The sequence below is a fragment of the Hylobates moloch genome, unplaced genomic scaffold (genome assembly GCF_009828535.3).
Source record: "Hylobates moloch isolate HMO894 unplaced genomic scaffold, HMol_V3 SCAFFOLD_5, whole genome shotgun sequence".
In the NCBI taxonomy this organism is placed as follows: Eukaryota; Metazoa; Chordata; class Mammalia; order Primates; family Hylobatidae; genus Hylobates; species Hylobates moloch.
In genome coordinates this window covers 104,485,754-104,499,678 of record NW_026652280.1, presented here as the reverse complement: position 1 = coordinate 104,499,678, position 13,925 = coordinate 104,485,754, and the positions used below count along the sequence as shown (strand labels likewise).

The 13,925-nt window shown below is 37.8% G+C and overlaps 1 protein-coding gene across 1 annotated transcript in view; it reads right to left on the bottom strand.

The window, feature by feature from the left end:
• GOLPH3L (golgi phosphoprotein 3 like) overlaps positions 1-13,174 on the bottom strand; it is a 57,238-nt gene extending 44,064 nt beyond the window's left edge. The window contains exons 1-2 of the mRNA XM_032154772.2: positions 13,000-13,174; positions 10,670-10,864 (exon numbers count right to left, since the gene is read on the bottom strand). Of these exons, the coding sequence (XP_032010663.1) occupies positions 10,670-10,852 (183 nt within the window). The 5' untranslated portion in view covers positions 10,853-10,864; positions 13,000-13,174. The remainder of the gene's footprint in view (positions 1-10,669; positions 10,865-12,999) is intronic.
• Positions 13,175-13,925: the final 751 nt, after the last annotated feature.

The window sequence follows — 13,925 nt, the reverse complement described above, 5'->3', positions numbered from 1 at the left end:
AAAAAAAAAAAAAAAAAAAAAAAAGATAATATAATAAATGTTGGCTGACTTGAGCTGAAGAAAAAAATCACATCATTAGACAATTTAATGATACTTCCTGAGAGTGAGCTGCCCTTCGGGCGGATGTACATAAATAACTATGCGATTATCTTCATAACCTATTTTTTCTAAAACCTTTCTAAATCATTGTTATGAGCTGAATTGTGTCCCCTCAAATTTCATATGTTGAAGTTATAACCCCCAGTACCTCAGAATACACCTGTCTTTGGAAATAGGGCTTTTAGAAGAGGTGATCAAGTTAAAATAAGGGTGTTACAGTGGGTCCTAAACCAATCTGACTGGTGTTCTTTTGAGAGGAGGAAATTTGAACAGGTAGAGACACCAGGAAGGCATTTGCACAGAGGACACAGCAAGAAGTCTGCAGGGCAAGGTGAGAAGTCTCAGAAGAAAGCAAACCCATCAATCTTGATCTTGGACTTCTAATCCCTAGAACTGTGAGAAAATTAATTTCTGTCATTTAAGCCACCAAGTCTGTGGTATTTTAGCATGACATCTTTAGCAAACTAATATAATCCTACCCTCACAAAAAAATCTGAAAGAGGCTTGTCTATTCATTTAGTCTTAAGCTTTTTTAATGTTTTATTTATTTTTAGAGACAGGGTCTCACTATGTTGCCTAGGCTAGTTTCAAACTCCTGGGCTCAAGCAATCCTCCTGCCTCAGCCTCCCAAAGTGCTGAGATTACAGGCGTGAGCCACGATGCCCAGCCTTGGTTTTAAGCTTTAAGATGCAAGAAAAAAAGAACTATTTGCTTACTCATATTTATCTCTTTTTGGTATAATAGTCTCTCCCTCCTTCCATAAGGAACGTATGTGACATGGGTTCTAATCTATAGCTGAAGAGTGAACTGACAAGAAAAATAATGACTATTTGTACATTAGACCTTCTGATGTGATTATTTTTATTTTAATTTTTTTTTGGAGACAGAGTTTCACTCTTGTTGCCCAGACTGTAGTGCAATGGCGCGATCTCAGCTCACTGCAAACTCCACCTCCCGGGTTTAAGCAATCTCCTGCCTCAGCCTCCCAAGTAGCTGGGATTACAGGCATGCACCACCACACCCAGCTGATTTTTGTATTATTAGTAGAGATGGGTTTTCACCATGTTGGCCAGGCTGGTCTCGAATTCCTGACCTCAGGTGATCCATCCGCCTCAGCCTCCCAAAGTGCTGGGATTACAGGCATGAGCCACCGTGCCCGGTGATACTATGATAATTATAATTAAACATTATTTACTTCTTCTTTAAACATATCTTCCTTTTGCCAGCTGGGTTATTCAAACTTCTTACTTGGACTTGTCGCCCTTTATGACTAGAATATCTTGTTTGAAAAAGGAGAAGAGAAAAATAATGTACAGAATTTTCCTATTTCTTCCTTAATATTTGAGGCAATGGAATGGAAAATTTGAAGTAAAAATAAAACTAATAAAATAAAATCATTCAGAATTCCTTACAGTAGTAGTTTCCCTTTTTCTGACATTATTGATGCCTGGTTAATGTTTTTTATAGGATCCGAAAATCTTTTTCCAGGAGTGAGCTTTGCTGGTATTAAACGTTTGAATAAGAAATATATAGATAAGACCTGAAAAATAACTCATATGCCAAATATTATTGCAAAACATAATAATCTTTTATCTTAATAGGAGGCATAAATTAAAATCCATATGAATCTGGCCAGATGCAGTGGCTTACACCTGTAATCCCAGCACTTTGGGAGGCTGAAGCAGGTGGATCACTTGAGGTCAGGAGTTTGAGACTAGCCTGGCCAACATGGTGAAACCCTGTCTCTACTAAAAATAAAAAATTAGCCAGGCGTGGTGGCATGTACCTTATAGTCCTAGCTACGTAGAGGCTGAGGCAAGAGAATTGCTTGAACCCACGAGGTGGAGGTTGCAGTGGGCTGAGATCGCACCACTGCACTCTAGCCTGGGCAACAGAATGAAAGTCTGTCTCAAGAAATAAAAATAAAAATATAAAAAATAAAATCCATATGAATCTACTCAAGGAGGTGAAATTATTTGGGTCACACTAAACAGTTAATGATCCTGAACAATTCTCTTTATTTCAGGAAGAAATACAGAGAAACATGTGAAACTTGCTTTGTAAGCATGTCTTTTTTTTTTTTTTTTTTTTTTTTTGAGACAGATTTTTCTTTTTTTCCCCGGCTAAAAGTGAGGGGCGCAATCTTGGCTCACTGCAACCTCTGCCTCCCTGGTTCAAGCAATTTTCCTGCCTCAGCCTCCCAAGTAGCTGAGATTATAGGTGCGCGCCACCACACCCAGCTAATTTTTGTATTTTTAGTAAAGATGGGGTTTCACCATATTGGCCAGGCTGGTCTTGAATTCCTGACCTCATGATCCGCCTGCCTCGGCCTCCCAAAGCGCTAGGATGACAGGCGTGAGCTACCGCACCCAGCCAGCATGTCCTTTTTAAACTGCAAAGTCAGATATTTGTTTTTGTTTTGTTTTTTCTGTTTTGAGACAGGATCTTGCCCTGTGGCCCAGGCTAGAGCACAGTGGTGTGATCATAGCTCACTGCAGCTTCGAACTCCTGGGCTCAAGTGATCCTCTCACCTCAGCCTCCTGAGTAGCTGGGACTATAGGTTCACGCAGGGTTGTTTTCATTTTTTTGTAGAGATTGGGTCTCATTTTGTTGCCCTGGCTTGTCTTGAACTCCTGGACTCAAGTAATCCTCCCATTTTGGCCTCCCAAACTGCTGGGAATACAGGCAGTGAAACACTACGCCCAGTTGCAGTCAGTTTGAATGTAAATTCCACAATTTATTGCCCAAATGATCATTTAACTTTGACTCCTATAAAGAGAATGATACCTGCCTTGCAGGATTAAACAATACAAAGTACAAAATGTTTTGAAAATAAATTATACAAACAAAATATGGAGGCAAAAGTGATGAAATATCTGACAGCAAGTTTATAGGCACAGTGGTTACAGCCAAAATCCCAAATTCAAGTGGGCAGCTTTGTCTCAATATCAATACTAGATATTTTATATTTTGGAAGAGTACTGTGTGCATTTGGGGATTGGGAGAATTAGGGAGAAGATCTTAATGAAATAGCTTAGGCTATATTTTCCTACTATTAAAACAGGTCTTTGGTCTTCCAGTTTATTTCCTTTTATACCAATAGTAAATAATTATTTGGGGTTAATATGCCTGGATATAATAAAAAATAAAAGTTAATTTTTTTTAACAGCTTATGTTTAAAGAAAAAAACCTGACAAACAAGCCCTTCTAATACAGTTGTCCTATTCACAATCACAATAACTACTGGGAGACTTATTGTTCATTTTGCACGATGAGGAAACTAAAAGGAAAGACCAGGTAGTAACTTAAATTAGACTTTTAATTTTTTTTTTTTAAGACAAGGTCTTGTTCTTTGCTCAGCCTGCTATTAATATTTTAATTATAATAAAATGTTTTAGGATTGAGTCACTTTTTAAGGAGAGCAATTTTCTTCATTCATAGCCAATAATCGACAAGTTGGACACTGACTGACTGTGACTGATTTTAAAAACCTTTTCAGGCTGGGCGCGGTGGCTCACATCTGTAATCCCAGCACTTTGGGAGGCCAAGGCGGGCGGATCACCTGAGGTCAAGAGCTCGACACCAGCCTGGCTAACGTGGTGAAACTCCGTTTCTACTAAAAATACAAAAAATTATCCGGGCGTGGTGGTGCATGCCTGTAATCCCAGCTACTTGGGAGGCTGACACAGGAGAATTGAACAGAGGTTGCAGTGAGCCAAGATCATGCCACTGCACTCAAGCTTGGGTAACAAGAGCGAAACTCTGTCTCAAAAAAAACAAAAAAAACTTTTTGATTAGTGAATTTTTTTTTTTACCAGCTTTAGAGAAGCTTTTACTTCTAATCTCCTATTGCTAATAAAGATGAACTATACTTGATGGAGGATCATCAGCAGCTTGAAAAAGCGTAGCATTAACATACTTTATAATTAAAAATACATATGAATTTCATATGTATAATTCCCATATGTATAGTGGATAATAGTAGATTGTTTGAAAAAAGATAACTGACAAGTACCAGGAGAATTTTAGCAGCACTGTTTATAATGAACTCTTGAATGTGCATTAACCCATAGAATGAATAGTGTGGCATATTCACATAATGAAATATTAATCAGGATGAACTGGATTAAATTAAATTATTATCCATACAACATGGATAAATCTCACAAACATTATATTGATCAAAAGAATACACTAAAATATTAACCCGATAAAATGGAGTTTAAAAACAGGCAAAACTAAAATATATTGTTTAGGGATACACATACATGTCAAAACTACAGGGAGGTGGGCAGCATGTGATTAGGGGCAGGCAAAAGAGAAGCCTTCCAGGATGCTGATATTGTTCTATTGGTGATTACATGACTGTTAGCTTTCAAACTACTTGTTAAACTGTATATATGTGCTTTATACAATTTTCTGGATACACTGTATTTCACAATTTTAGAAAACTTAATAAAGCAAGTAACTGGATGTTCAGCTCTGATACTTCAGTTTTAAAACACTGGAGTTCATTAAAAGGAGATGGGATGCCTTCAGACATCTGTGGTTATTCCAGTTGCAAATCACTGAAATTATTACGAACATCCAGTTGATGTTCTTTTTTCCTAGAACCTGTCTCTTTACAGACTAACTCACTCTTATTCCAGCTAAGAGTTATTACCTCCCGGTGGGGCGCGGTGGCTCACGCCTGTAATCCCAGCACTTTGGGAGGCCGAGGTGGTTGGATCACCTGAGGTCAGGAATTCGACACCAGCCTGGCCAACATGGTGAAACCCCGTCTCTACAAACATACAAAAATTAGCCGGGGATGGTGGCAGGTGCATGTAATACCAGCTACTCGGGAGGCTGAGGAAGCAGAATCGCTTGAACCTGGGAGGTGGAGGTTGCAGTGAGCCAAGATCACGCCACTGCATTGCAGCCTGGGTGACAGAACAAGATTCCATCTCAAACAAACAAACAACAACAACAAAAAGAGTTATCACCTCCTGTAAGTCTTTCCCAACATCTCTTCTGCTTCCCTCTCCTACTGCTCCTTCCCACCACCCATCTGATTTATGTGCTTTTCCTCTGTGTTTCCTTCCTACTCAGAACACACTTATACACATATCACATTGTTCTGAAATGCTCTGCTGACTTTCTGGCTTCTACTCCCAGCATCTCCAACCATCCCTATGCCACTAAACCATAAATTGACCTCAAAAACAGGGACAATTGTTTTTGTTCTCTCTTTCTATGACACACAAGGCATTCAATAAAATTTTTGGTGATCAAACAAATAAGTGAAAATGTATTTCCATATTTCCAATGGATAATACTTCTTGCCAATTTTTACTACAGTGACATGAGAAATATGACGAAAAGCTTTTCTTTCACAGTAAGTAGTAAGTATTCAATAAATGCCATTACTAGGAGAAAGCTTTCCAAGAAAGAGAGGACGGTTGAAAAACATTATCCACAAATTAAATAGATGAGAAATGAAAAGATCACTAGGAGTCAAAAGCAGTAATAAGCTCACTCCCCTTACAGGTAACTTAATAAACGATTCTAATAAATGAAAAGTTTTATACATTAGCAAGTCAATTAAAACACTATTCATGAGTTAATAATCTATATCAAAACTCTTACCAAAGGCAATAATAACAAATAAGCAGTTTCCTGATTTCAGCAGGAGATAAACCTATTTTATTTTGGTCAGGCTTGTGCTCAATGTTTACTTTCTCAGTTGAGGTCAATGGTATTGAACTGAGATAGTATCTAATTTTAACTGTGCTTGAAAGGTTACACTCTTCAAATTATATTTAAATTTCTTGATTATTTTCATAAGACAATGATGCTTAATATTTAATTTAGTTTATATTTTTTGAGGCAGTCTTACTCTGTCACCCAGGCTACAGTGCAGTAGTGTGATCTTGGCTCATTGCAGCCTCTGCCTCTTGGGTTCAAGAGATTCTCCCATCAGCATAGCTAGGATTACAGGTGCATGCCACCACGCCCAGCTAATTTTTTTTTTTTTCCTTTAGTAGAGATGGGGTTTTGCCATGTTGGCCAGGCTGGTCTCGAACTCCTGGCCTCAAGTGATCTGCCTGCCTCAAACCTCCCAAAGTGCAGGGATTATAGATGTGAGCCACTGCGTCTGGCCAGATGCTTAATGTTTTAAAACCAGTCTGTGGTAGTTACCCCTCAGAAGAATTTTTTTTTTTCTTTTAAGACAGGGTCTCACTCTGTCACCCAGGTTGTAGTACAGTGGCACAATCATAGCTCACTCCAGCCTTGAACTCCTGGGCTCAAGCAATCCTCTCGCCTCAGTCTCCCAAGTAGCTGAAACTACAGGTTCGTGACACCATGCTAGTCTAATTTTTATATTTTTTGTGGAGATGAGGTCTCACTATGTTGCCCAGGTTGGTCTAGAATTCCTGGCCTCAGGCAATCCTTCTGTCTCCCAAAGTGCTGGGATTACAGACAGGAGCCACCGTGCCTGCTTGAAAGAGACATAGTTTCTAAAAAAATGATAATACTGGGTTCTAAACAGAGGATCTTAGGGAACTCTCCAGTAAAAGTTTGGGAGTTTGGGACACAAAATTTAACATTTAGGATTTTTTCTTTTTTTGACTTGTCATAAATCTCAAACCATGTAAATAAAAACAAGCAATTATATACATATTAAAACATATGCTCACAAAGAACATAAAAATGTCATTAAGTCCTTAATTTGGACACAAAAATTAAATGGGCTTTGCTGTTTTCATTAGGCTGATTCTCTTTTCCCTAAAGGAAAGAGTCTAAAAGTCTCTGCCTGGTAACAAAATCTATAATCTGGTCCAAATCGAATTTACTGATTTTGAATCCCATTGTTCTCCACCTACTTCAGTCATACTGGCCTACTCACAGTTATCTCCCAAACTCATCAAGCTCATGATACCTTTGCTCACTCAGGTTCCCTCATCCAGAACGTGTTTCCTTTTCTCCATTCATGTTAATCCTCCCATTTTTAAAGGCATGGCTTGTTTTACTGCCTTTTTCTATTCTTCCCTGGATTACTTTATCTCATGACGGTTTCTCCTCTCTCTAACTCCCTTGGCTCATTCTAACATGCAAAAACTTGCTTTTTATTGTTGTTTACTTTAAAAAAAATATTTTGCATTGTGAAATATAACGTACACACAGAAGAATAAACAAAACAAAAGTAAAAAGCTTAATTATTCCAAAGTGAAGATCTATGGCCCAGGTGCAGTGGCTCATGCTTGTAATCCCAGCACTTTGAGAGGCCAAGGCGGGTGGATCACTTGAGATCAGGAGTTCAAGACTAGCCTGGATAACATGGTGAAAACCCTTCCCTACTAAGAATACAAAAATTAGCCAGGAGGGACAGAGCAAGACTCCGTATCAAAAATAAATAAATAAATAAAAAAGGCCGGGAGCAGTAGCTGACACCTGTAATCCCAGCACTTTGGGAGGCCACACCTATAATTCCAGCACTTTGGGAGGCCAAGGTGGGCAGGTCACCTGAGAGGTCAAGAGTTGAAGACCAGCCTGACCAATATGGTGAAACCCCATCTCTACTAAAAATACAAAAATTAGCCAGGCATGGTGATGGGCGCCTGTAATCCCAGCTACTCAGGAGATTGAGACAGGAGAATTGCTTGAACCTGGGAGGCGCAGGTTGCAGTGAGCCAAGATGGTGCCACTATACTCCAACCTGGGTGACAGAGCGAGACTCTGTCTTAAAAACAAAAACAAAACTATGAAACTTCCTCTGGGTCCAGAAACAGAAAATTGTTACTATCTAGAAATCCTCTTCATTTTCCTTCCTAATTACTAACACCCTTTTCCTTCCCCTATCCCTTACAAAAAGATAATCACTATTCTAAAAACTATAGTAATTCCTGGCTTGATTTGTTTATAATTGTACCACCTAAATATGCAACCTCAAATACAATAGTTTTTTGAGTTTCATATAAATGGAATCATACAGTATATTTTTGTGTTTGTCTTTTTTTATTGAACGTAATGTGAGAAATATACATGTTGTATAACAATGTTCATTTTCATTCTGTATAGAAAACATATTTATACTCATTTAAACAAATGGATGATTCTTTTTTTTTTTTTTGATGATTCATGTTTATCCATTCTGCTGTTGATGGACCTTTGGGTTACTTAACTTTTAAAAAGTATGTATCTTTTTGTCTCTCCAGCTAGAATGCAAGTTTCTTGAAGGCAGGGACCATATACTATACTATTTTATATTTACCTTAGTATTAATATTTAGCATAATCCTAAGCACATAATGGGTGTCCTCAATCACATTAAATATTGATTAAATGAATCTATTGATAGTTTGAGAAATAAGAAAAAAATAAATACAGTTGGGAATCAATTTAATATTTTTAGAGATAGTTATGTAACTGGCCTTTTGTAATTACTACTATTAAAATAAATCACAAGGTTTGACCTCTTCTATTGATTTACACCTAAGGATTTATTGTCTTTTATTCTTCCTGAGCCAAATGAAAGTTAATATTTGTTAACTATCCTCAAAAATAAAATTAGAGCAATTCAAAAGGTGGTTAATTGTTATGTGCTCTTATTTATTTATTTTTTGAGGCCTTGCTCTGTTGTTCAGGCTGGAGTGCAGTGGCACAATCTCGGTTCACTGAAGCCTCGACCTCCCAGGCTCAAGCAATCCTCTTGACTCAGCCTCCTGAATAGCTAGGACTACAGACATGTGCCACCATGCCCAGCTAATTTTTTTGTTTTAAATTTTTTGTAGAGATGGGGTCTCACCATGTTGCCCAGGCTGGTCTTGAACTCCTGGGCCCAAGCAATCTTCTCACCTTGGCCTCCCAAGTGTTAGGATTACAGGAATTAGCCATTGCATCCAGCCATCTGCTTATTGTGTACAGTATCTCACCGATATGTTAAGTACTCACCATGGCCATAGCTCTTAATGAGCTGCTTTATTTTTTATTCTATTTCCTAAAATTTATATTAACCATTATAAACACATGAAGACAGACCCAAAAGCAAAAATTCCAGTGCATAAGGTCAGCGGGAAATTAATCATTCCTATTCAAAGCTAAAACAAACCAAATGGCTTTTAGTTCTATATCCTCTTTTTATACAATGACTGTTTCCTAGGTAATGTGTAAACGTCTCAAAGAGTATTTATACTACCTAATCTTCAGTCCTATTCTGACATTCTCTTGGAGAGCTGGTTTTGCCTTTTCGTTTATTTGCCTTTTGTAAAACTGAAGCCTCATCAACTTCTCAGCAAACAGGAAAATATATTTCTGGGCAAGAATTTCTGATATACCTACATCTTGGCCCGGTACACATAAGCATGTCTCTAGTATTAGTTTTAACAATACACAGACTATAACTGGTCTGTAAATTTTGTTCAAGTTGGTAATTTAACAAGAAAAAAAGTAAAAAGGAAAATAGTAAATAAATGAAAGGCAAAATCTAAACAACAATGGTATTCCCAAGTCGAAGAATTGATGTAGAAAAGAAGAGCTGTTACTACTTGTATGCAGCCCATTCACTTCTAGCTAAGGATAATTATCAAAGCCAGATTTAGTACTTTTAAAATCTAAAATAACATTCTAATTTTGTATGTTTTCAAAACTGAGGCCAGTAAAAAATACACGTCTTTCTTTTTTTGCAGGTGGTGGGCGGAGGGGGGAGGGGGGGTGGGGGGTGGGGGGGTGGGGGCGTTTGAGGGCGGTTATTTACTAAGGCTTTCCTGGAAAGAAAGCAGATTGCTTAAAATGTTACCTTAGTAACTTCTTCATGAGGGAATAGTGTGAAGAGAAAACACAGTAAAAAGTTACAAATGAAGGATGATGATGTATACTAGTAGTAGAGAAGCCAGGAAAATTTCTGGTTATATCACAAGACTCAGTACCTTAAGACTAACTGTACTATAAAATAAACGTTCCATTAAATAAGGAGACATTTAGGGAAAAAAGGGAAAAGCTAAAAAAATTAAAAAAATCTAATTTTATTTGTATTATGTGTACAAATATTATATATATTATATATTTATTTTTTTTTTTTTGAGACAGACCATGGTGGATCAAATTGTTGATATTTGACTTATAAAGATGCAGAGAGGAAAATAAAAAATTATTTCTGCTATAAGAAACCTACCAATTGTTTATTTCTGTAATCACACATGTTCCTTGTCTTTTCATGTAAAAGACTATTTCTCCTCAAAGCTGAAGAAGACTTCGATGTGTGGGCCCTCATTCTTACTTTAATAAGGGGTATTATTTTGCCTTTAATCTGACTTGGGAAACTACAAATACAAAACTTTGTACTATATCCTTCTCTCCTGTATCTTCTAAAATTTTGGAGTAATTTTGTAATTAAATACACTTCACGTAATTCTACCTCTGGATTTTTACCTTCCAAGTATCGGTCACTGTTCCAACTCCTCCATCTTCCAGATGGTTGGAGCACAATTCTAAGACCAATTTACTATTAAATATATTCCATTAGATTACTTCCTAAAACGTTCCAATATTTAATAGTCTTTGAGATAGCCTAGCAAACCTAACTGCATTACCTCTTTATCTTTTAGTCCCAGAAGCAATACTTCTTCCATAAGAGTAAGGCGGATATCCTTAGAGTCTCCAGAATCTTCATTGTCTGGACTTTTCTCCCAATTACTGTCTTCCTCACTTTCTATCTTCTTTTCAGAGTTCTTGCTTACTTCAGTGCGACGGGCCCGGTGAGTTAAAGTTGTCATTCTAACCTGTTTCTGGAGGGAGTGGTGAAAAAAAAAATCCATATGTATGCTTATGTAAATAAATCATATATTCGTACATGCATACTAAACATCATACAAATAGGAAATATTTACAAATTTAAATATAGAAAGAAAGGAAGGAGTAATGACCAGAAAAAAATGGTTGGGTAATACAGTATCTTTTCCAAAGTACAATAGCTTGGACTTCACAGATGGCGCTGACAAAAGATCAAATGAGTAATTCTAAAGTCCAGTAGAAATGATCATCTTTCAAGCCTGGTGACTTCTTTTTTTCTTCTTCTTATTTTTTCTTGAGAGGGAGTCTTGCTCTGTTGCCCAGGCTGGAGTGCAGTGGTGCAATGTTGGCTCACTGCAACCTCTGCTTCCCAGGTTCAAGTGATTCTTGTGCCTCAGCCTCTTGAGTAGTTGGGATTACAGGTGTGTACCACCATGTCTGGCTAATTTTTGTATTTTTAGTAGAGATGGGGTTTCACCATGTTGGCCAGGCTGGTCTTGAACTCCTGACCTCAAGTGATCTGCCTGCCTGGGCCTCCCAAAGTGCTAGGATTACAGGCATGAGCACCCAGGCCCGGCCAAGCCTGCTGATTTTTTCTGCATAATCTATAAAGAAGGAGTGAATGTCCACCATTGTCACTCCTCTTTCACAAAATGGATCCCAAGTTAAGTAAGATGGAACAACAAAAAATTGTGAGCATCCAGCCCCAAAATGCATATAATAATTTGTATCTAATTTCTATAAACATTCAATGGTACTACATTATAAAACATACACAAAAAATAGAAAGTAAAAAAGAATACAAAAACCTAAATAGAAATACATGTTCTAGATTTCCTTCCCATACCCTAATGACTCATTTCACGTACTCACTTTGGAGATCACAAGTCTAGACAATAACATTCAGAAAATCATGTGTAGTAATTCCACAGTCACTAAACTTAGCAGCTCTAGTCCTAGCTAGCCATATCTTGCAAATATGCAAGGAGCTGCAAACAAAAATTACTGGCAAGAGAGTGTTGAAAGATTAACAAATTTTCTCATTTTTAAAAAAAAAAATCGAAGAACATGTCTTTTATTCTATGTACTACGGTCAAAAGAAACTGCACTAAATCATTTGTGATAAAGTTTATAGTTAGCATACTTTATTTCAAATAAATCTAGGTATCACTTTTTAAGATAATATACAACATTTTAAATCAGCAATTATATAAAGGAGTATCTTTTTCAAGATCAAAATAATGGTATTTAAGAGTTGCTATGACTGGACTCGTTTCTACTCCTTTAGCAATATTTCCCATTACTCCTAATAAGTAGTGTTGCCAGACTTTTTCTCAAAAATGTCTCATGCTTTCTTTCTGCTTCTGCTCCTCTGTACTTGCTGGGGTCCTCACTCTTTTCTCTTCCTCTCTGCATTCTACCCATTCTTTAAAGGCCTTGTGAAGGCCTTTAAGTGACTTCCTCTTTTCTATTACCTATATGTCTCACGGCCATTCCCTCAGCTGTACTTTCACAGAGCTTTATTTATACTCACTTCCTTTAAAGTATTTATTATAGTCTTTCTCTTGGTATAGCTGTCTCTGAACTGTAAACTTCTTAAGAACAGGGATATTGTCTTCTTGGGTTTATATATTCTCCATAGTAACTAGCAGTGTCTTTAACATTGTAATTGCTCGATAAATTTATACTGATTAAAATGAATACTCAGAAGTGCATGTGAACATTTAAAATAGAAATACAAATGAAGTGAGCTACAAAAGGTTTTTTGTACAAGGGTATATTTCAAATATAATTTGGTACGGGAGGTGGGAAGAAAAGTGAAGGAGGAAGAGAACCAGGAAATAAATGCTTAAGGGCACTAAACCTATCTGACACTGTGAATAGGAACTATTTCCTAAACCAATCCAAGAAACTTTAAACCTTCGAGGGGCGGGGGGGATGGGGGGGGGCGGTTTCTTTGAGAAATTAGTTTCTTCTGGACATTTACTAGTTAAAAATCCTACTTGAAAGAAAACAAATGGCCCAAATGAATAAAAACTTTTTCCTCCCATAAAATAATAATTTTAAAAAATAGAGGTTTTTTTTGGTGGGGGGAAGGGACGTTAGGAAATGTAATTTTCTCGTTGCTTACCTGATGTTACTCCTGGGTTATGGCTGGACGCAGGCTGTAGCTTGTGCTGTATTTTAGAAGGACACCTGTTCCCCCCACCCCACCCCCGTCCTAGTAGGTGAAAAACTTGGCCACGCAGAGAGCACAAACTTCCTGATCCTTCGATGCAGAGAAGGAATAACACATCAGCTTCCTCAGGATCACTAGGCAACCTACCTTGGTGTTTCTTCATTGGGCCAATCAGAAATCACCAAGGTTGAGTCCCGCCAATCGGAGCTCACAGGGGGAGGCTCTCCCCCAGCTATTCTGTTGCGATCCAGACAAACACCACCAAACGGAGGCAGGTTTGCTTTCAACCTGACAGCTGGTCAATCCAATGAAGGAACCTTGGTGGAAGAAAGGAAAGAGGGCTGCGCTCCCCACCCCCATTAAACCAGCCAATCAAAGCGCTGAGTGAGCTAACATGGGCTGCCAATCTCGAAAGGTTTCTGTTGGTCAATTAAAGTGTAGCAGGTGTGTTGCTGTAGTAGCGTATACTGGGACAATTAAGTGAGATGTGTTGGGATCCAAGCAATACAGCTAAGAATAAATAAATATTTTTACATTGGTTGTTTCTGACAGTCAGTTTATCCTTGACTTGACTGTTCCAGAAAAACAAGATCTGGCTCAGTTTGTGTGCGTTTATATGGTTTACCTTAAACAGGATGAATAAATTTCTGCCATCGCATACCTTCAGCATTCCCTATAGCGCTTATTACTGACAAACCCACGGATGTGTAAGTTTTTGGAATATGGCTGCTGAAACTACAAAAGGCAAACAGACCAAGTTTTAAGTCTTCCTTTTTTCTAAAGCAAATAAAGCAGGCAAGGCTGGAACTAGCTCCCAGGTTTCTCATTAAAAGCACAGCATTTTTCATACTACCACTCAAAAATTCTAGAAAGTGTGC